The sequence below is a fragment of the Haliotis cracherodii genome, unplaced genomic scaffold (assembly GCF_022045235.1).
Source record: "Haliotis cracherodii isolate W230 unplaced genomic scaffold, xgHalCrac1.p SCAF_8, whole genome shotgun sequence".
Lineage (NCBI taxonomy): Eukaryota > Metazoa > Mollusca > Gastropoda > Lepetellida > Haliotidae > Haliotis > Haliotis cracherodii.
Window position 1 is genome coordinate 28894144 of NW_027266341.1, and position 24144 is coordinate 28918287.

A 24144-nucleotide genomic window follows, 5' to 3' on the forward strand; every position below is an offset into this window, starting at 1 on the left:
CCAAATCATTCTAGATTTGAGTTGGATTTGACATGGTTGACATATAACATCCTCTGAGTATTCTGATATAACGTAAGGCTGACATATATCATCCTCTGAGTATTCTGATATAACATGGTTGACACATATCATCCTCTGAGTATTCTGATATAACGTATGGCTGACATATATCATCCTCTGAGTATTCTGATATAACATATGGCTGACATATATCATCCTCTGAGTATTCTGATATAACGTATGGCTGACATATATCATCCTCTGAGTATTCTGATATAACATGGTTGACACACATCATCCTCTGAGTATTCTGATATAACATGGTTGACACACATCATCCTCTGAGTATTCTGATATAACATATGGCTGACATATATCATCCTCTGAGTATTCTGATATAACGTAAGGCTGACATATATCATCCTCTGAGTATTCTGATATAACATGGTTGACACACATCATCCTCTGAGTATTCTGATATAACATGGTTGACACACATCATCCTCTGAGTATTCTGATATAACATGGTTGACACATATCATCCTCTGAGTATTCTGATATAACGTATGGCTGACATATATCATCCTCTGAGTATTCTGATATAATGTAAGGTTGACACATATCATCCTCTGAGTATTCTGATATAACATGGTTGACACATATCATCCTCTGAGTATTCTGATATAACATGGTTGACACATATCATCCTCTGAGTATTCTGATATAACATGGTTGACACACATCATCCTCTGAGTATTCTGATATAACATGGTTGACACATATCATCCTCTGAGTATTCTGATATAACATGGTTGACACATATCATCCTCTGAGTATTCTGATATAATGTATATCAGACATTATCACAAAAACACTAGAAAGTCATAAATCCAACTACATACAGATGTCTGGTCTGTATCAACTGGTCTTGTTGTTGTGTAAAACTACAATCAACACCGGAAACGCCCACAGTGTCTGGCAGATGTCAGACTAAGCATCTGTCATCCTCTTTTACGTAACAGAGACCTCCTGCAGTCCACAAGGACAGTGGGTGGCCATTACATTGTAGAACTTGTTTGTTCTTAAACCCCTTACACAGCAATATTCTAGTGTTTTTACATCAACCTGTTAATAATCAAGTCTGGACCAGACTGGCTTGTAAATAATCAAGTCGGGACAAGACAAACCAGTGATTGACATTGTCAGCAATGATCCACTGTGTACAATATTCCAGCTATATGACACTGGCTTGTAAATAATCAAGTCTGGACAAGACAAACCAGTGATTGACATTGTCAGCAATGATCCACTGTGTACAATATTCCAGCTGTATGACACTGGCTTGTAAATAATCAAGTCTGGACAAGACAAACCAGTGATTGACATTGTCAGCAATGATCCACTGTGTACAATATGCCAGCTATATGACACTGGCTTGTAAATAATCAAGTCTGGACCAGACAAACCAGTGATTGACATTGTCAGCAATGATCCACTGTGTACAATATTCCAGCTGTATGACACTGGCTTGTAAATAATCAAGTCTGGACCAGACAAACCAGTGATTACGATGAACGTTCCACACCGTTGGGGTACAATGACACACAATGAACCAAGATGCAGTGCCTGATCACCTTAGCCATCAAGTTGCCTCTTTTAACAAGCACAGATTACTGGAGGACATTTAATAAGACATATCCTTGACCATGACCTACAATAAGCTTAAAAAGGTGATCACCAATACCTAAATGTTTGAGAAACGTGCACAAAGGTTCAACTATGTAAGACGGGAGTGTCTAGTGAGTTGTTCCCCATAGATGTAGCTAGGTAACGCGGATAAAGGCGATGGTCGAACAATCAAATCCAAAAAGCAGGAGAGATATGACAATAGGTATTGGAAGAATATGCCGGAAATACCCACCTGTGCATAAAATGGACTTGTCCAACATTGCCGAGGTCAGATTCTATTGAGCGAGTCATCATTATTTATAAAACTTGTACATTTTATCATCATCCTAAAAGAGGCTATACATAATGTTGATATCTCATATAAGAAATAAATAACTTGTGTTCATTGTTTATCGTACAATAAAACACTGCAAGGAGAATAAACCACTCAGGGCTTTGACACTCATGGTTTATTCTCTCTCAAGACTAGCAGGCCAACAACTACTTACATATCAAGACTACCTGGCCAACAACTACTTACATATCAAGACCATTTGGCCAACAACTACTTACATATCAAGGCTATCTGGCCAAAAACTACTTACATATCAAGACTACCTGGCCAACAACTACTTACATATCAAGACCATTTGGCCAACAACTACTTACATATCAAGGCTATCTGGCCAACAACTACTTGCATATCAAGACTACCTGGCCAACAACTTCTTACATATCAAGACTACCAGGCCAACAACTACTTACATATCAAGACTACCCGGCCAACAACTACTTACATATCAAGACCATTTGGCCAACAACTACTTACATATCAAGACTACCCGGCCAACAACTACTTACATATCAAGACCATTTGGCCAACAACTACTTACATATCAAGGCTATCTGGCCAACAACTACTTACATATCAAGACTACCCGGCCAACAACTACTTACATATCAAGACTACCCGGCCAACAACTACTTACATATCAAGACCATTTGGCCAACAACTACTTACATATCAAGGCTATCTGGCCAAAAACTACTTGCATATCAAGACTTTCTGGCCAACAACTACTTACATATCAAGACTATCTAGCAGACAACTACTCATGTATCATTCCGTGTGATGTTCATTTTTAGATAATCACTAGCAATACCAGTCATGTCTCAGTAATAGCGTCTCATTGTCACTGTACATACATGCGTGTCTGATATTTTATCTGGTCAGACATGACAATCGGTATTGGGAGAAAAGGTAAACGTAATTGACATGAGGATTGTGAGAATATGCAGGAAATACCCACCTGTGCATAAAATGGACTTGTCTGACAAGGCTGTGGTCGGATTCTATTCAGGGAGTCATCATTATTTATATACGGGTAAATATTTTATAAGCTGCACGTTTTATTAACATCCTCAAAGAGGCTGTACGTTATATTGATATGGCCCCTCATGGTTTATTCTCCCTTCAGTGTTTTATTGTACGATACACAACTCCCATGAGTCGTTTATTGCTTAAATACACAAAAAAGCATCTCCACTGCATACAACAGGGTATGTTTTCAAAACATATATACATATATATTTGTACTTATTCCTTGTAATACAAAATGAAGGAAAATGTACAATGATTTCCTTCAGGAAACTCAATCTTGTGACTGAGGTAGTATTGTTTTACATGTGGGCTGGGACAGGTAACTCGGGACGGTCGGGTCCTAAGTAGGACCCAGGTACCCACAGGACTACCCGGGCTCATGGTTAGTCACGTGATATATTGTCCAATGACAATAACAATAAAACTCCATGCTTACACTATGAGTGAGTGAGTGAGTGAGTGAGTGAGTGAGTGAGTGAGTATAGTTTTACGCCGCTTTTAGCAATATTCCAGCAATATCACGGCGGGGGACACCAGAAATGGGCTTCACACATTGTACCCATGTTGGGAATCGAACCCGGGTCTTCGGTGTGACGATCGAACGCTCTAACCACTCGGCTACCCGACCGCCCCTACACTATGAGTGACTAATGTTTGCATTTCTTTCTGACTATGAACGCATTCCCTTTGACTTTTATGTTTGAGTAAAGATAAAGCTTCAGTCAACTTCCGTGTATGCATGATGAGATCATTTAATACATCTAACTGAATGTTTTTTTGCAGGGCTTCAGTAAAACAGGTCTTTGAATGGCATTAAGAAGTGAGTGAGTGAGTGAGTGAATATGGTTTTAGGCCGCTTTTAGCAATATCCCAGCAATATCACGGCGGGGGACACCGGAAATGGGCTTCACACATTGTACCCATGTTGGGAATCGAACCCGGGTCTTCGGCGTGACGATCGAACATTAAGAAGTGATACACATAAGGATGACAATTTAAGGATGACAACTTCTTTTTTATGAAGAATTAACACAACATTTCAGAGTATATGCTTATTCCTTCATCGGTAAAACAGTTAACAGTTTCCAAATGGACAATTTGTACCAAAATCTTAAGACATACAGCGGGGTCCCAGGTAAGGTAAGGTTATAGGGGGTCAGGTACCCCGGTAGTAAATTTTAGACTCGCCCAGCCGTATTTCACACTGCTTTCAGCAATATTCCAGCAATATTACTGAGAGACACCAGACCAGAATGGGCTTCACACATTGTACCTATGTTGGGGAATAAAACCCATCCTTGAGCGAACGCCTTTACTATTAGGCTACCCTACTGTCCCCTGATATTTTGAGCAATTTTACCATCTGCCAAGAGCAATAACTTTACTGTTATTTTTAAATAGATAATATCCAGTACTCATGGATAAGGTTTAAAAATAACATATTATTAAAATGTGGTATAAAATTGTTCAAACAATAATCTACATTTCACATGATCCATGCTGAAATACCTCAAATTTCTATTGCCTAGAGTACATTAAAAAAATGATGAAAATCTGTAAAAAAAAATCTAAAATTTTAGAGAAATATTTACAACACACATTCAATGTTTGGAGTCATAATCCTGACATTCACTGTATCACATTTCAAATTATTACAACATAAAACTAACAATGCCCGTGTCAAGAAAGCACAACGCTGTAGGTATGCATAATGTCGTCAAACAGGAAATTGTAGCAATGTTCGATTGTATAGGGGACCTCCTCCGCCCAACAATGACCCATTATGACCACGGAGTTTGTGAGTAAATGTCACAGAAGGTGACAAAATGGAGGTGTAGCAAACATCAGCAGTGATTTCCAATACAAGCCAGTGTTTAACAATTCTTGTAATTCCTCTTGTGGTAAATATTATCTTAGATTGTGTTTCTTTCTTTTATGTTATATCAAAACAACTCAAAGCAGGAAAAAAACACTTGAACCTAAAATAGCTTGTTGTCAGAGACACCGAATAGTTTCCACTTTTTCTTCCCCCAAAATAATTTTTCTGTGTTAAGTTATGAACAATGAAGCTGGGAGGCAGAGACAGATGTTTCCATTTGTCGGAGTCCTGACGGTGATTTAGAACTTGCGTAAAGGACAAGTAAATAGAACATAGAATTTGAATAAAAAAAAGTCACATGAACATACATCGCCCAATCTAGAATCAGAGCACCGTTGTCTTTTTAATGTGTAATTCAAATGATTAACTGTCACTTTCATCACCAATACTTTCAAAAGAATTGTTTCAGGACGTCTTGCAACATGCATGAAATTATTGTTCTAATGAAACATGAAATAGGAAGAAACAATTTGATACAAGAAAACAAAAAAAAATATTTTGTTACCATCAGAAAATATACATCAGAACATGTAAAATTATTTCAAAGATAAATACATAAATTTAACACGAAATATGGAATATTCATGAAAATATTCATTAAAATATCCTTAAAACAAGGAGGCAAATAAAAGAAATAAATCATGAAGTGAATGTTTAGTTGTAAAAAAACAAGTATTCCAAGGTTACCTGTCAACAGCCACAGACACACAATTCCCGTGTGGACCGCCATGTCTAATCCTGTCTATTGGTCTACTGTTGTCCACAATTGTCTGTCAGCGATGCTACCCACGTTGCTGACGACCCCTACAGTAGCAGCGCGACTGTCACTCAGCGGCAGAGGCAGCACTCTCCTTCACATCCACACACGGTATCCTTCCCGCCTCTACTACCACGCTGTTCCGAGCAACTTCAACCTTTGCTGATGGCCCCGTCAGGTTCACGTCCACAGTTAATTACCTGGAAGCAAAACACAGCCCAAGTGTAAAAACCAGTTTGTGACCACCCCGTGAAGACTGAGTGTTGGACTGTGGGTACATCCACAGGCCACAGAGTTGAGAGATTGGCTCTCTGACACTGTTCAGCTGCTATTTGCAGTCCTGCGAAAGAAGTAGCTAAAGACTGAGAAAAACAAACATCGTGATTCTATGGATGCTGTGAGAGCAGACGACAAATAGTTAGAGACCAATGGTGGAACGGCAAACGTCAATACTGTGGGACAAAGTCACAGGGGTGAACAAGGAAGGAGGGAGAGTCGTTACAGACGTCAGTGGGGAGAGGTGGGGGATCAGGTAACTGTACAGAAAGGGAAGAGGGCTGTTACAGACGTCAGTGGGGAGGGAGACAGGTAACTGTACAGAAAGGGGGGAGGGCTGTTACAGACATCAGAGGGGAGGGGAGGGAGACAGGTAACTGTACAGAGAGGGGGGAGGGTTGTTACAGACATAAGTGGGGAGGGAGACAGGTAACTCCCCCCTTTCTGTACAGGGGAGGGAGACAGGTAACTGTACAGAGAGGGGGGAGGGCTGTTACAGACGTCAGTGGGGAGGGAGACAGGTAACTGTACAGAGAGGGGGGAGGGCTGTTACAGACGTCAGTGGGGAGGGAGACAGGTAACTGTACAGAGAGGGGGGAGGGTTGTTACAGATATCAGAGGGGAGGGGAGGGAAACAGGTAGCTGTACAGAGAGGGGGGAGGGTTGTTACAGATATCAGAGGGGAGGGGAGGGGAGGGAGACAGGTAGCTGTACAGAAAAAGGGGAAGGAGGATTATAACCAATGTCATTGGGTATAGAACCGCCTCCGTGGTCTAGTGGTAGAGTGTCTGACTGGAGAGAGGAAGGTCCGGGATTCGATCCCCCGCCACGTCATACCAAAAGATGGTACTTGTTGTTACCCTGTCTGGCGCTCGGCATTAAGGGGCTAAAACAAGAACTGGTCGGCTCGGAGTCAGTAAACTGTGTCTGAGTGGGGTATTAATGTTAAACTGCGGCATGGTATCTCAGTGAGCTAGCACTATAAATCGGCATCAGTCCGGACTAGTACAACCAGCCACTCAGACACATACACGTGCATGCACATCGCTATATAATCTTGGACGCGACGTTAAACCCCATTTCACCTCACCTCACCTCACCTCATTGGGTATAGGGTCTACAGCGCACTGATGGTTGAAGCTAGGTTTATTTTGGTTTGGTTTCTTGTTTAACGCCGCACTCAGCAATATTCCAGCTATATGACAGCGGTCTGTTAATAATCGACTCTGGACCAGACAATTCAGTGATTAATATCATGATCATCGATCCATGCAATTGGGATCGATGACATGCATCAACCAAGTCAGCGAGTCTGACCACCCGATCCCGTTACTCGCCTTTTACGACAAGCATAGTCACCTTTTACGGCAAGCATGGGTTGCTGAGGACCTATTCTACCCCGGATCTTCACGGGTATAGGGCCTATACATTGACAACAATAATGAAGTCGTCATACAGGGACATTTTCAGAAACCAATTGGAGGGGGAAGTAGGAAAAGGAGAGGGGAGTGAGGGTGGGAAGACTGCCAGGCAGTGGTCAGATACTGCTGGTACATGTACATCAACACGTATTGATTAGCCAGAGGCAGGGATTCTGATGTTCAATTGCCCCCTCACCTCCACCCAACGTGACCCTGCTCACTTCCAATGTATCCGTAAATAGCATTACATTCCTGGACTAAAGACAAGGTGTTGTGCCAGTGTGGGGGCTGCCTGTCTTAAACCAGAACGGAGTCTAAATGGCTCCATCATGGTAACAGGGACTGGGAACTGAGGCTGAAGGCCTGGTCATATACTTCCCTTTACACAAACATTCCAAAGTAATGGGCTTCATTTTTGTAAGATTGTCAAGACTTGACCATGGGATGGACAGATTGTAGTGAAGAAGTGTGCGTCATATAAGATTTGTTTGTTTGTTGTTTAATGCCACACCCAGCAATATTCCAGCTCAGTAAATAATCGAGTCTGGACAGACAATCTAGTGATTGATGTCACGAGCATCGATCAACGCAACTGGGATACGATGACATGCATCAACCAAGTCAGCGAGCCTGACCACCCAGATCCTGTTAGTCGCCGCTTATGACAAGCATAGTCAACTTTTACGGCAAGCAAGGGTTGCTGAAGACCTATTCTACCCCCGATCTCCACAGGTAGTGTGTCAGATCATGTAACTAACCCATGCAATGCACTTGATACACAACCATCCTACAGGGTGCAGTGAGGACATCCCTCCATGCCACAGGTTTACAAACGTGGTCGTTACTGAAGGGATCAGGTTGTAATGACAGATGTAGCAACACACCACAGACAAACAAGCACTAATGCCAAGCACCAATCACAAGGGCTGATATTTCCTACCAATTTTTTCAACAATTCCAATCAATTAAAGCATTGATTTTATTAGGTTTAAAGTAGCTACACTGCAAAGTCAAAGTTGATCAATTTCTGTGGTTAAAGGGCAGTGGGGTAGCTGTGTGGTTAAAGCATTCACTTTTCAATCCAAAGGTCCAGGTTTGATTCTCCACATGGGCACAATCTGTAAAGCCCATTTCTGGTGTTTCCTGCTGAATAGTGCTGAACGTGGTGTAAAACTATACTCACTTATGGATAGCATGAGCAAGAGTTCATGACATCGGGGCGACATTCAGTTAAGCAGATCTCAAGGGATCTTTGTTAGTTGGCTAACGGGGTATTGCCGATCTAGACTGCTGGGAATCCTGACAGGACACAAGCAAGGGAGATAACTATCTGTCTAAGACATGTTTATGCAGGAAGGACAGAGCCCTTTTCATCTTCCATCTTCATGAACAAATGCTTGATTATCACACAGCAATATTGACTTGTAAGGGGCTTCACAAGGCTGTGATACACAACATCCCGCTGCTCTGTTTGTTGTCCAAGGTGTGATGACACAAAACTTCTGTCGAGCATGAAGACATCAAACACACTCCTTGACCATGGTTCACTGACATTTGACCTCTGACTTGGTCGAGTGTCTAACACTCAGGTTCTTGGAGAAACTGAATATTCCCGGCAAACTCCAGTTGTCTGACATCTTACTGTATCCAAGTGTCCAGTAGTGAACACCAGCAATGACATCTTTTGTTTACTTGTCCTACAACATCTTCTAGATCTGGTTCTATCATCTTGAGTGAGTGAGTGAGTGAGTGAGTGAGTGAGTGAGTGAGTGAGTGAGTGAGTGAGTGAGTGAGTAGGTGTATGAGAGAGTTTGGATGGGTGAGTGAGTGAGTGAATGAGTGTAGGTAGGTTGGTGTATGAGTGAGTTTGGATGGGTGAGTGAGTGAGTGAGTGAGTGAGTGAGTGGGTGGCTAGGTAGGTAGACAAATGAGTGAGTTTAGATGGGTGATAGTGAGTGAGTAGGTAGGTAGGTAGGTGAATGAGTGAGTTTGGATGGGTGAGAGTGAGTGAGTGAGTGAGTGAGCGAGTAAGTGGGTAGGTAGGTGAATGAGTGAGTTTGGACGGGTGAGAGTGAGTGAGTGAGTGAGTGAGCGAGTAAGTGGGTAGGTAGGTGAATGAGTGAGTTTGGACGGGTGAGAGTGAACAAGTGAGTGAATGAATGAAGCGAGTGGGCGAGTAATGTTTCATGCCACTGTTAGCCATTCTTTTTCCCCTGTTCTAGAAGAAAACCAATCAGGACATTGACCCCATGAGTATACAATCCATTGCCATTGCATCACAGTTCGATGACAGACAACCAGACAACTCACACAGCAGGACAAACTGGTTGCCATGAGATGTTTCTCACAATAAACAAGGAACAAGGGACCTACTCTGCCCTGAAATGCCCGAAGAGGAAACAAAATAAAACTCATTTATTTGAAGGTTTATCCAACTACTGTCAAAATATTCTTTTCCCATATTTCCTCCCATGAGTATATACATATGTATGAAAATGATCAGGGATTCATTCCAACAATACCAGGACCAACAAAGTGAAAACGTTTAAAATATTCAAATATTTAAACAAAATAATTATTTTGTCCCAACTCCCTTGCCATTTTCACAAAGTTCTAACTCCTAGCTACGTCCCTTGTTGTGTCTTGTACAGAGAACTTATCATAGTTCAACATTGGAAAAGAAGCTAAAAAATATGTAGACCGGGAAGACACGCAACTTTATGGATAACAACTTTTTTATACATGATGGCATGTTTTTTCCGTCAGTATTTCAGAGGTAGGATATTTTTAACTTGAGCATTTTCCCTTCTTTCTCCTTTACACTCCTTGAGGTGAAGATTAACCCTTTAATTAATAAACAGAGTACACCTCAATATGTGACTCGACTCCGCCCTGGAAGGAAAGACAACTTCTGCATGTCTCAAATACCAGTGAATTTTACAATTAGGGAATCTTAAACCTACAGGCACTGTGCCATCCTCCCAGATCTGTACAACAAGGAGGGCAGTATTTGTTTGGCCCCAATTAGGGTTTTCTCCCCACATGAGTGTGCTCTACTGTCACTCAGCGGTTTCACCTCAAGCTCGAGTTCAGCTCCAGAATGCAGCCTCTACAATGTCCACTGTGGTAGTAATCTGGTGTTGGCAGTGAGAAAAACTGTGGAATAACAAGCATAATTCCCCCCAGAGTAAACAACAATGTGTTTATTTGTCCCGCTTGTCACCTACTTGTGTCTATGACAGCTGACCACAGACAGCAGGTGGGAACTTGTCTGTTGGCCCATTGATTGTTTGTTTGTTGTTTAATGCGCACTCAGCAATATTCCAGCAATATTATTCTGTAAATATTCGAGTCTGGACCAGACAATCCAGTGATTGCTATCATGAGCATCAATCCATGCAATTGGGATCAATGACATGCATCAATCAAGTCAGCAAGTCTGATCACCCAATCCCGTTGGTCGCCTCTTACAACAAGCATAGTCGCCTTTTACGGCAAGTAAGGGTTGGTGAAGACCTATTCTACCCCGGATCTTCATGGGTTGTTGGCCCATTAGAACACTTTAGTTCTAGCTAGATACAGAGAGCTAATTACACAAGGACTGTTGGTAATCACCTCTGCTTATGTTGGTATAGCTGGCTTATCAACTCTGCTTATGTTGGTGAACAGCTGGCTTATCACCTCTGCTTATGTCGGCAAACAGCTGGCTTATCATCTAAGCTTATGTTGGTATACAGCTGGCTTATCACCTGTGCTTATGTTGGCATACAGCTGGCTTATCACCTTGGCTTATGTTGGTATACAGCTGGCGTATCACCTTTGCTTAAGTTGGTATACACCTGGCTTATCACCTTGGCTTATGTTGGCGTACTATTGGCTTATCACCTCTGCTTATGTTAGCTTATCACCTCTGCTTATGTTGGTATACAGTTGGCATATCACCCCTGCGTATGTTGGCTTATCACCTTTGCTTATATTGGCAAACATTTGGCTTATCACCTCTGCTTATATTGGTATACAGTTGGCATATCACCCCTACTTATGTTGGCATGCTATTGGCTTATCACCTCTGCTTATGTTGGCAAACAGTTGGCTTATCACCTCTGCGTATGTTGGTATACAGCTGGTTATGGTGCTGACACAAGGAGAAACACAACTGGGGAGAACCGAGATTTGAACCCACAATCTTAGGTATGTGGTGCCTAAGACAACTGGGCCACCTGTGCCCCCCCTCTACACTCGAAGGCAGAGGCAATCCCATCTACTGACCATTGACTTGTATTGACCAGCAATTTGTCTGAGGAAGCTAGTTATTACACAGCTATTGTGCTATCAACACAGCGGTAATTCAGTCTAGCACCACACAATGTTAAACTGATGAGAACCTCAACAAGATGGCTTCTATCTTGTGGTGACACTGTCCCCAAGCTCTCCATGCAAAGGTCATTTTGTTCTTAGAATAACATAACATTGTTCTGGTAAAGTGTCTCGGATTGCTTGTAGTCTATAGCTTGTCCAGTGGGGGGCATAACATAACCTACTTGTAATCCAACACATGGCTTGCAGGGTTCGAAGTGTCCACTCTGATATAACAGAGGCAGATGGAGCTGGTACGTGTGATACGAGCAGCCCGTGTTTCTAAACTATATATCTAGGCACTGATACCCGGTACTTAAAAAAATATATTCATCCAAGTACCGAATAAACAGATTAATATGATCTCGGAACTGATGATTATGAACAAATACATCAGCTTGTGATTTATATACTACACGAAACAAGTCAAAGAACAACTGATTGTTTCATGACTTTAGTTAATATGTTGCCATGACAAGTTAACTATAGTGATATGAAAAATTCAGGTGTTTTTTAACTGGTTTAAATGAAATATTCTTCTTTTGTTAAAAATTAAAAATGCTCTCTTTATTAACAGGATAGGAATTTGAATAATAATAACAAAATAATATTGCCAGTGAAAATCCCAGATTTTAGGATAATGTACTCGTAACAGCATGTCTACAGAATTTCGCATCAACAAAAAAATATATTTCTGTTATCCAGATATGACTTTAGCCATGCAGTGTTTGCATGGGATAACTGCCACATTGTCTACTTCAAAGACATATTGGGGCGGTCGGGTAGCCTCATGGTTAAAGCATTCGCTCGTCATGCCAAAGACCCAAGACTCGATTCCCGACATGGGTACAATGTGTGAAGCCCATTTCTGGTGTCCCCCGCCGTGATATTGCTGGGATATTGCTAAAAGTGGCGTTAAACCATACTCACTCACTCACTCAAAGACACATCCATCAAATGAGGCATCCAACAAATGTAGAATCATGACTTGTGGAGAACAACAATCAGTCTTTCAGCATTCTGGTACATATATACCCCCCCCAAAAGATTATTGTGACACAGATTTTCTTCTGTAACAAACCTAAAGTTTTGGATTTTAACTAGGGAAAGCTTGAAGAAAAAGCAACCAAACAAAAGTCGCCTGTATTGCATAATCACAAACATTTGGGAGAAACTGCATCAAAAGTTCTTTATAAAGGCCAGACATCCAATCCTAAATCGCTGAAGAGTTAAGAAAATGACAGATAGCAAGCTCAACATCCACAGGAACAATGGCACTAATGGCAACGTCATCAACAGAACAGCAACGTCGTAGATTGTCCCCGTAGTGGCCACCCATCTGTGACAACCCCTCGCCAAGACAATTAATTTAAACCATCTTCGACATATGACATCTTTCGACACAGGTTCCAGTTTGCTACCCACAATGCATCTGCCTGATGTCAGGATATCAGTGTTGACTTCTCCAGTGGTGCAGACAATAGTTGCAGTGGACCGCATGTCGCTGAAGTTGTGCAGCAGTATCTGACACAGACCAATTTCAATGTGTCACCCTGGCCTGCAAGACCACCAGATTTGTCACTAATCGAACATGTCTGGGATGAAATGGAAGGACAATAGCAATATCTTCCAAATCCCCTCAGAGCAGTTGGGTAGCCTAGTGGTTAAAGCGTTCGCTCGTCATGCCAAAGACCCGGGTTCGATTCCCGACATGGGTACAATGTGTGAAGCCCATTACTGGTGTCCCCTGCCATTGCTAGAAGCGGCGTAAAACCATACTCCCTCACTCACTCCAAATCCCCTCAAAACAAGGCAGGTATAATCTTTCCTCAGATATTGAATGTCATTCTCCATGCCTTTCTTCAATGCTGAACAACCTGAATGAGGTGAAGATGTCAGGCCAGCATCAATGACTGTGAACTTGCCTCTGAACCCCTTACATGGCATGACTCGATCAGCAGCATAGGTCTGGAGTGCTGTTCACATGGACTGATGCTCTTAACCTTCAGACATCCTTCTGTCATTATTCCATCCACAGCAGATTCGCTCTGTGTCTTGGTACAAAAACTTTGCCTTTGAGTACATTATGTCTTGTTCATGGCAGATCATTAAAAACTTGTTGCAAGAGTAGTATTTTGGGGACACCCCCTGCTTTTTTTGTGACATCATCTTTAAACTTTTCTCCTGCAGCAGCAATTATGACACATGTCAATGCTGTTCTATCAAGAATCTCCCATGATGCCATGCACTGTCATATTGACCTTTTGCTAAGTACAGAAGAAGCATCCAGCCTCAACTCTCCATAAAGCATCGATGAGCCATTACCCACAGAGCAGTGCTTTACTTGAACGAAGCATTTCTTTTGTTGGAGCATTCTCTTTGTGATTAAACTGCCAAAAGGTGAGTGTCTGAGTATAGCCGTTAGCTGCACAAATGTTGGGTGTCTGGCACAAATTACATTGAATGACAACATGTTTGGGAACTCTATCTCCCCATCTCAGTTTGACTTGGTGCTTGTAATCCTGCTTGTCCCACAAGAAGTAATCAGTGACCAGCAAGATTGCATGTCAACCTTCATCAAGGTCACAGCCTCCTGTTTTCAAATGTCAAGTGCCACCTTGAAGGAGGAGACAGCTTTGAAGACAAGGCTACGTGTTTAAGTATCTTAGATAATAAGAGGACTCTGACTTTTTCAGACATCCATTAATCATGCCAGAAAGGTATACTCCTTACTTTTTACATACACAGATAACTTCAGTATGCAATGATTGAAGTTGTGGATTCAAGTCTTGTACTTTCATCTTTTTCGGGTAATGTGCTGCTGTGATATACAGAAAAAGTGTATTGTGTTTTGTCAGGACTTTAAGCTTGGAAACAGCCAGTGTAAGAACAACAACCATCCATCATGAAAATAGCCAATGTTAGAACAACAACCTTCCTACGTGGAAACAGCCAGTGTCACAACAACAACCTTACATCATGGAAACAGCCAGTGTCAGAACAACAACCTTCCATCATGGAAACAGCCAGTGTAAGAACAACAACCTTCCATCATGGAAACAGCCAGTGTCAGAACAACAACCTTCCATCATGGAAACAGCCAGTGTAAGAACAACAACCTTCCATCATGGAAACAGCCAGTGTCACAACAACAACCTTCCATCATGGAAACAGCCAGTGTCACAACAACAACCTTACATCATGGAAACAGCCAGTGTCAGAACAACAACCTTCCATCATGGAAACAGCCAGTGTCAGAACAACAACCTTACATCATGGAAACAGCCAGTGTCACAACAACAACCTTACATCATGGAAACAGCCAGTGTCAGAACAACAACCTTACATCATGGAAACAGCCAGTGTCAGAACAACAACATTCCATCATGGAAACAGCCAGTGTCAGAACAACAACCTTCCATCATGGAAACAGCCAGTGTAAGAACAACAACCTTCCATCATGGAAACAGCCAGTGTCAGAACAACAACATTCCATCATGGAAACAACCAGTGTCAGAACAACAACCTTCCATCATGGAAACAGCCAGTGTAAGAACAACAACCGTCCATCATGGAAACAGCCAGTGTCAGAACAACAACCTTCCATCATGGAAACAGCCAGTGTAAGAACAACGACCTTCCTACATGGAAACAACCAGTGTCAGAACAACAACCTTCCATCATGGAAACAGCCAATGTTAGAACAACAACCTTACATCATGGAAACAGCCAGTGTCAGAACAACAACCTTCCTACATGGAAACAGCCAGCGTCAGAACAACAACCTTCCAACATGGAAACAGCCAGTGTCAGAACAACAACCTTACATCATGGAAACAGCCAGTGTAAGAACAACAACCTTCCATCATGGAAACAGCCAGCGTCAGAACAACAACCTTCCATCATGGAAACAGCCAGTGTAAGAACAACAACCTTACATCATGGAAACAGCCAGTGTCAGAACAACCTTCCATCATGGAAACAGCCAGTGTAAAAACAACAACCTTCCATCATGGAAACAGCCAGTGTCAAAACAACAACCTTCCATCACGGAAACAGCCAGTGTCAGAACAACAACCTTCCATCATGGAAACAGCCAGTGTAAAAACAACAACCTTCCATCATGGAAACAGCCAGTGTAAGAACAACAACCTTCCATCATGGAAACAACCAGTGTCAGAACAACAACCTTCCATCATGGAAACAGCCAGTGTAAGAACAACAACCTTACATCATGGAAACAGCCAGTGTCAGAACAACAACCTTCCATCACGGAAACAGCCAGTGTAAGAACAACAACCTTCCATCATGGAAACAGCCAGTGTCAAAACAACAACCTTACATCATGGAAACAGCCAGTGTAAGAACAACAACCTTCCTACATGGAAACAGCCAGTGTCAAAACAACAACCTTCCATCACGGAAACAGCCAGTGTAAGAACAACAACCTTCCATCATGGAAACAGCCAGTGTAAGAACAACAACCTTCCTACATGGAAACAGCCAGTGTCAAAACAACAACCTTACATCATGGAAACAGCCAGTGTAAGAACAACAACCTTCCTACATGGAAACAGACAGTGTCAAAACAACAACCTTCCATCATGGAAACAGCCAGTGTAAGAACAACAACCTTCCATCATGGAAACAGCCAGTGTAAGAACAACAACCTTACATCATGGAAACAGCCAGTGTCAGAACAACCTTCCATCATGGAAACAGCCAGTGTCACAACAACAACCGTCCATCATGGAAACAGCCAGTGTAAGAACAACAACCTTACATCATGGAAACAGCCAGTGTCAGAACAACCTTCCATCATGGAAACAGCCAGTGTCACAACAACAACCGTCAATCATGGAAACAGCCAGTGTCAGAACAACGACCTTCCTACATGGAAACAGCCAGTGTAAGAACAACAACCTTACATCATGGAAACAGCCAGTGTCAGAACAACCTTCCATCATGGAAACAGCCAGTGTCACAACAACAACCTTCCATCATGGAAACAGCCAGTGTAAGAACAACAACCTTACATCATGGAAACAGCCAGTGTCAGAACAACCTTCCATCATGGAAACAGCCAGTGTCACAACAACAACCGTCCATCATGGAAACAGCCAGTGTCAGAACAACAACCTTCCATCATGGAAACAGCCAGTGTAAGAACAACAACCGTCCATCATGGAAACAGCCAGTGTCAGAACAACAACCTTCCATCATGGAAACAGCCAGTGTAAGAACAACGACCTTCCTACATGGAAACAACCAGTGTAAGAACAACAACCTTCCATCATGGAAACAGCCAATGTTAGAACAACAACCTTACATCATGGAAACAGCCAGTGTCAGAACAACAACCTTCCTACATGGAAACAGCCAGCGTCAGAACAACAACCTTCCATCATGGAAACAGCCAGTGTCAGAACAACAACCTTACATCATGGAAACAGCCAGTGTAACAACAACAACCTTCCATCATGGAAACAGCCAGCGTCAGAACAACAACCTTCCATCATGGAAACAGCCAGTGTAAGAACAACAACCTTACATCATGGAAACAGCCAGTGTCAGAACAACCTTCCATCATGGAAACAGCCAGTGTAAAAACAACAACCTTCCATCATGGAAACAGCCAGTGTCAAAACAACAACCTTCCATCACGGAAACAGCCAGTGTCAGAACAACAACCTTCCATCATGGAAACAGCCAGTGTAAAAACAACAACCTTCCATCATGGAAACAGCCAGTGTAAGAACAACAACCTTCCAACATGGAAACAGCCAGTGTAAGAACAACAACCTTCCATCATGGAAACAGCCAGTGTAAGAACAACAACCTTCCATCATGGAAACAGCCAGTGTCAGAACAACAACCTTCCTACATGGAAACATCCAGTGTAAGAACAACAACCTTCCTACATGGAAACAGCCAGTGTAAGAACAACAACCTTACATCATGGAAACAGCCAGTGTCAGAACAACCTTCCATCATGGAAACAGCCAGTGTAAAAACAACAACCTTCCATCATGGAAACAGCCAGTGTCAAAACAACAACCTTCCATCACGGAAACAGCCAGTGTCAGAACAACAACCTTCCATCATGGAAACAGCCAGTGTAAAAACAACAACCTTCCATCATGGAAACAGCCAGTGTAAGAACAACAACCTTCCAACATGGAAACAGCCAGTGTAAGAACAACAACCTTCCATCATGGAAACAGCCAGTGTAAGAACAACAACCTTCCATCATGGAAACAGCCAGTGTCAGAACAACAACCTTCCTACATGGAAACATCCAGTGTAAGAACAACAACCTTCCATCATGGAAACAACCAGTGTAAAAACAACAACCTTCCATCATGGAAACAGCCAGTGTAAGAACAACAACCTTCCATCATGGAAACAGCCAGTGTAAGAACAACAACCTTCCTACGTGGAAACAGCCAGTGTCAGAACAACAACCTTACATCATGGAAACAGCCAGTGTCAGAACAACCTTCCATCATGGAAACAGCCAGTGTAAAAACAACAACCTTCCATCATGGAAACAGCCAGTGTCAAAACAACAACCTTCCATCACGGAAACAGCCAGTGTCAGAACAACAACCTTCCATCATGGAAACAGCCAGTGTAAAAACAACAACCTTCCATCATGGAAACAGCCAGTGTAAGAACAACAACCTTCCATCATGGAAACAACCAGTGTCAGAACAACAACCTTCCATCATGGAAACAGCCAGTGTAAGAACAACAACCTTACATCATGGAAACAGCCAGTGTCAGAACAACAACCTTCCATCACGGAAACAGCCAGTGTAAGAACAACAACCTTCCATCATGGAAACAGCCAGTGTCAAAACAACAACCTTACATCATGGAAACAGCCAGTGTAAGAACAACAACCTTCCTACATGGAAACAGCCAGTGTCAAAACAACAACCTTCCATCACGGAAACAGCCAGTGTAAGAACAACAACCTTCCATCATGGAAACAGCCAGTGTAAGAACAACAACCTTCCTACATGGAAACAGCCAGTGTCAAAACAACAACCTTACATCATGGAAACAGCCAGTGCAAGAACAACAACCTTCCTACATGGAAACAGACAGTGTCAAAACAACAACCTTCCATCATGGAAACAGCCAGTGTAAGAACAACAACCTTCCATCATGGAAACAGCCAGTGTAAGAACAACAACCTTACATCATGGAAACAGCCAGTGTCAGAACAACCTTCCATCATGGAAACAGCCAGTGTCACAACAACAACCGTCCATCATGGAAACAGCCAGTGTAAGAACAACAACCTTACATCATGGAAACAGCCAGTGTCAGAACAACCTTCCATCATGGAAACAGCCAGTGTCACAACAACAACCGTCCATCATGGAAACAGCCAGTGTCAGAACAACGACCTTCCTACATGGAAACAGCCAGTGTAAGAACAACAACCTTACATCATGGAAACAGCCAGTGTCAGAACAACCTTCCATCATGGAAACAGCCAGTGTCACAACAACAACCTTCCATCATGGAAACAGCCAGTGTAAGAACAACAACCTTACATCATGGAAACAGCCAGTGTCAGAACAACCTTCCATCATGGAAACAGCCAGTGTCACAACAACAACCGTCCATCATGGAAACAGCCAGTGTCAGAACAACAACCTTCCATCATGGAAACAGCCAGTGTAAGAACAACAACCGTCCATCATGGAAACAGCCAGTGTCAGAACAACAACCTTCCATCATGGAAACAGCCAATGTAAGAACAACGACCTTCCTACATGGAAACAACCAGTGTAAGAACAACAACCTTCCATCATGGAAACAGCCAATGTTAGAACAACAACCTTACATCATGGAAACAGCCAGTGTCAGAACAACAACCTTCCTACATGGAAACAGCCAGCGTCAGAACAACAACCTTCCATCATGGAAACAGCCAGTGTCAGAACAACAACCTTACATCATGGAAACAGCCAGTGTAAGAACAACAACCTTCCATCATGGAAACAGCCAGCGTCAGAACAACAACCTTCCATCATGGAAACAGCCAGTGTAAGAACAACAACCTTACATCATGGAAACAGCCAGTGTCAGAACAACCTTCCATCATGGAAACAGCCAGTGTAAAAACAACAACCTTCCATCATGGAAACAGCCAGTGTCAAAACAACAACCTTCCATCACGGAAACAGCCAGTGTCAGAACAACAACCTTCCATCATGGAAACAGCCAGTGTAAAAACAACAACCTTCCATCATGGAAACAGCCAGTGTAAGAACAACAACCTTCCATCATGGAAACAGCCAGTGTAAGAACAACAACCTTCCAACATGGAAACAGCCAGTGTAAGAACAACAACCTTCCATCATGGAAACAGCCAGTGTAAGAACAACAACCTTCCATCATGGAAACAGCCAGTGTCAGAACAACAACCTTCCTACATGGAAACATCCAGTGTAAGAACAACAACCTTCCATCATGGAAACAACCAGTGTAAAAACAACAACCTTCCATCATGGAAACAGCCAGTGTAAGAACAACAACCTTCCATCATGGAAACAGCCAGTGTAAGAACAACAACCTTCCTACGTGGAAACAGCCAGTGTCACAACAACAACCTTCCATCATGGAAACAACCTGTGTCAGAACAACCTTCCATCATGGAAACAGCCAGTGTCACAACAACAACCTTCCATCATGGAAACAGACAGTGTCACAACAACAACCTTCCATCATGGAAACAGCCAGTGTAAGAAAAACAACCTTCCATCATGGAAACAGCCTCTGTCAGAACAACCTTCCATCATGGAAACAGCCAGTGTCACAACAACAACCTTACATCATGGAAACAGACAGTGTCAGAACAACAACCTTCCAACATGGAAACAGCCAGTGTCAGAACAACAACCTTCCATCATGGAAACAGCCAGTGTCAGAACAACACCCTCCATCATGGAAACAGCCAGTGTCAGAACAACAACCTTCCATCATGGAAACAGCCAGTGTCAGAACAACAACCTTCCATCATGGAAACAGCCAGTGTCAGAACAACAACCTTCCGACATGGAAACAGCTAATGTCAGAACAACAACCTTCCTACATGGAAACAGCCAGTGTAAGAACAACAACCTTCCATCATGGAAACAGCCAGTGTCACAACAACAACCTTACATCATGGAAACAGCCAGTGTAAGAACAACAACCTTCCAACATGGAAACAGCCAGTGTAAGAACAACAACCTTCCTACATGGAAACAGCCAGTGTAAGAACAACAACCTTCCATCATGGAAACAGCCAGTGTCAGTACAACAACCTTCCGACATGGAAACAGCTAGTGTCAGAACAACAACCTTCCTACATGGAAACAGCCAGTGTAAGAACAACAACCTTCCTACATGGAAACAGCCAGTGTCAGAACAACAACCTTCCGACATGGAAACAGCCAGTGTCAGAACAACAACTTTCCCACCATGTGATACAACAGGTATCAGGCTACTGAAGATACAATCTTGTAAACATGTACCATGGCACCTCTTGTACCATGTGATACAACAGGTATCAGGAAGCCGAAGATACAATCTTGTAAACATGTACCATGGCACCTCTTGTACCATGTGATACAACAGGTGGCAGGCTACTGAAGATACAATCTTGTAAACATGTACCATGGCACCGCTTGTACCATGTGATACAACAGGTGGCAGGCTACTGAAGATACAATCTTGTAAACATGTACCATGGCACCACTTGTACCATGTGATATAACAGGTGGCAGGCTACTGAAGATACAATCTTGTAAACATGTACCATGGCGCCACTTGTACCATGTGATACAACAGGCATCAGGCTACTGAAGATACAATCTTGTAAACATGTACTATGGCACCACTTGTACAATGTGATATCATCCACATCTCAGACAGACCAATCACCTAAACTATACAACTACTACAAATGACTATTTCTTTTCGGCATTAATCCATTATATCACCTGTATACATTGTTCCCCTGAAGTCATGCGATATCCTGATTATCTACCCAGCTCCATGGTCCCCCTGAAGTCATGCAATATCCTGATTATCTACCCAGCTACATGGCATAATAACATAACACAAACATAAAACCTAGCCCCACGGAGGCCATTGATTATTTGATGGCCTGTTAACCTCATCTAAAACATTGGGACCCATGAAACCATGTGATAACTGCATGGGCCCAGAATAAGGGCAATAACAGTTCAATCACCCTCTCCAGACATGATTGGACCCTGGCTGATTTCAACCATCCACGACATGACCCCATGGATGCATACTGCCAGGGTTCATCGCCTAATAGACAGTCTGCTCAATGACAAAATGACCTAGGAACACTATCCTCAACCAGAGCCCACTTGCAAAAAGCAATCGTAGCGCTAAGACGATCGTAGCTCCCATCCTTTAACATAGACTTACGACTGTCGTGGCGCTACGATAGCTTTGTGCAACGGGTCCCAGGGCCCACTTGCACAAAGCGATTTTAGCGCTATGACTATTGTAAGCCTATGTTAAAGCATGTTACAATCATCTCAGCACTAAGATCCTTTGTGCAAGTGGCCCTAGCCTCATGCGTTAACTTAATTTATTACCTATATGAGCAAGTATCAGGGTTTGTAAATGTCATATCCACATGAACGTATATATAGCTGCACATTAAGACTGGGCCACTAATGACATGGCCTCCACTTAGAGATAATATTTTCTATACACAGGCCCATTTCTTATTTATTTGTGCAAATATGAATCATTTGATAGAAATAGATAATATAACGTTTGTGTACTGTGATACTATGTAAAGCCAAAGTAGATTAAGTATTATGTTTTCACATTAGTAATATTGTCCAAGAGGAGACCTATATACAGACGAGAAAAATCTCTAGGAATAATCTCTTCTTCCTCGACACCCATACTTCATAGGAATCACATCCTTCAACATTTTACATACACAGATGTTTAAAAAAGTAGTTTGCTAATTTCTTTTAATAAAAATTAAAATACTGAATTTTTTAACACTCAAGAGTAGCAATCGCTTTATCAAACAATGACATTCTTAAAATAATCAACATATTTTCACTCACTGAAGTAACTAGAGAAACCGCACGTGAATACAGTGATAAAATAATAGTATGAAATCTAATAGTAAACTTATATAGTGGCCAAATAAAGTTTAGGTTTATCCATCTTATCCATCACTGATGATAGAGCCCTGCATCCAATATTGCTGCAGGACAGCCGAACAAGCATGTCAAACCAGTGCTCCTTAAAGGGGAAGTGTACACGCAAAAATCACTTTCTTTCTTTTTCTAAACAAAACGCAATTTTAGAATTAGTTAGTATCTGTGTTTGAAAATATACACTCATTTTTTTTCACAGTGAAAGTAGGAAGCTCACAATAGTGTGAAAGTGATATGCCGTTATGAGGCCTTCGTTTTACGAGCGAAATAGGCCTGAGTTATCCCCCTTAGATTATGACGTAATTGGTGCCAATTCAACTGGGTCCCTGTCTATTCTCAACGCAAAAGATATCAAGGACCAGTTTGCGGTAAAACAACATGGTCTACGACACATTCCGGCGCAGTGGTGTCTCAGCATAACACAATTCTGGCTGGCATCTGAGATGCTAGAATCACAAAACTGTACCTACCCCACGTGAAGCGGCTCTAACAAAGCATGATGACGTCATAATGTTTATCAATTGGCACCAATGACGTCATATTGCAAGGGGCATAAGCCATGGTGTTTTTGTTATGGAAATAGAACACTTGGTAAATGTGAAAAATATGAATCGTTTTAGTGCCAAAAATATGTTAATTAAATATGATGTTTTTATATTTTTGTCTATGACACTTCTATGTTAACACTTTTAATGTGGAAAAAGTACAAGAAAAAATGGTTCATTTCCGTGTGAACTTGCCCTTTAAGATCAACTCATTGCTCCTGAAGATCAACTCAGGACAGTCCAACAAGTTCATCAAACTAGTTTCTACTTCCCATTCAGGACACATACAGACTTGATGGAAAAGGTTAAGCTGACACAGTGAGACTGTCTGTCAGATGGACACTACCCTCTCAACATATCCTTCCAAAGTCCTTATCCAAATATTTAGCCCAAAGCAAGCAACAGAGAAATGCCAAGTCTATGATGGACTTTGTACAGGGTGGCTCAAGTCACTGATATCCAACACCATGGCAACCAGTGCTGTCATTACCCAATGACAATCTTCTTCATCTCACAGCTTCAGTTGAGCATCACTTGAAAGCCAATCTATCAGTGTTTATCCTCAATTTTCACCAGCAGTTAGTCTGTTGGTATGAGGGTGACAATCTAATTTTCTGTTCCTGAAGAGTTCCTGACTCG

General features: G+C 42.1%; 2 protein-coding genes across 4 annotated transcripts in view; one reads left to right on the forward strand and one right to left on the reverse strand.

Annotated features, from left to right (window-relative positions):
- The window catches only part of LOC139450476 (uncharacterized), a 67793-nt gene that overhangs the window by 12994 nt on the left and 30655 nt on the right, over positions 1-24144 (reverse strand). For all 3 annotated transcript variants that reach the window (XM_071232187.1, XM_071232186.1, XM_071232185.1), the window contains exon 2: positions 5616-5885. In XM_071232187.1, coding sequence (XP_071088288.1) covers positions 5616-5658 — 43 coding nt within the window. In that variant the 5' untranslated portion in view covers positions 5659-5885. The remainder of the gene's footprint in view (positions 1-5615; positions 5886-24144) is intronic.
- On the forward strand, positions 16451-20827 carry LOC139450913 (GATA zinc finger domain-containing protein 6-like). The gene is made up of 5 exons (XM_071232739.1): positions 16451-16647; positions 16788-17085; positions 18959-19179; positions 19320-19654; positions 20640-20827. Exons 1-5 carry the CDS (start codon positions 16451-16453, stop codon positions 20825-20827), a joined length of 1239 nt encoding a protein of 412 aa, XP_071088840.1.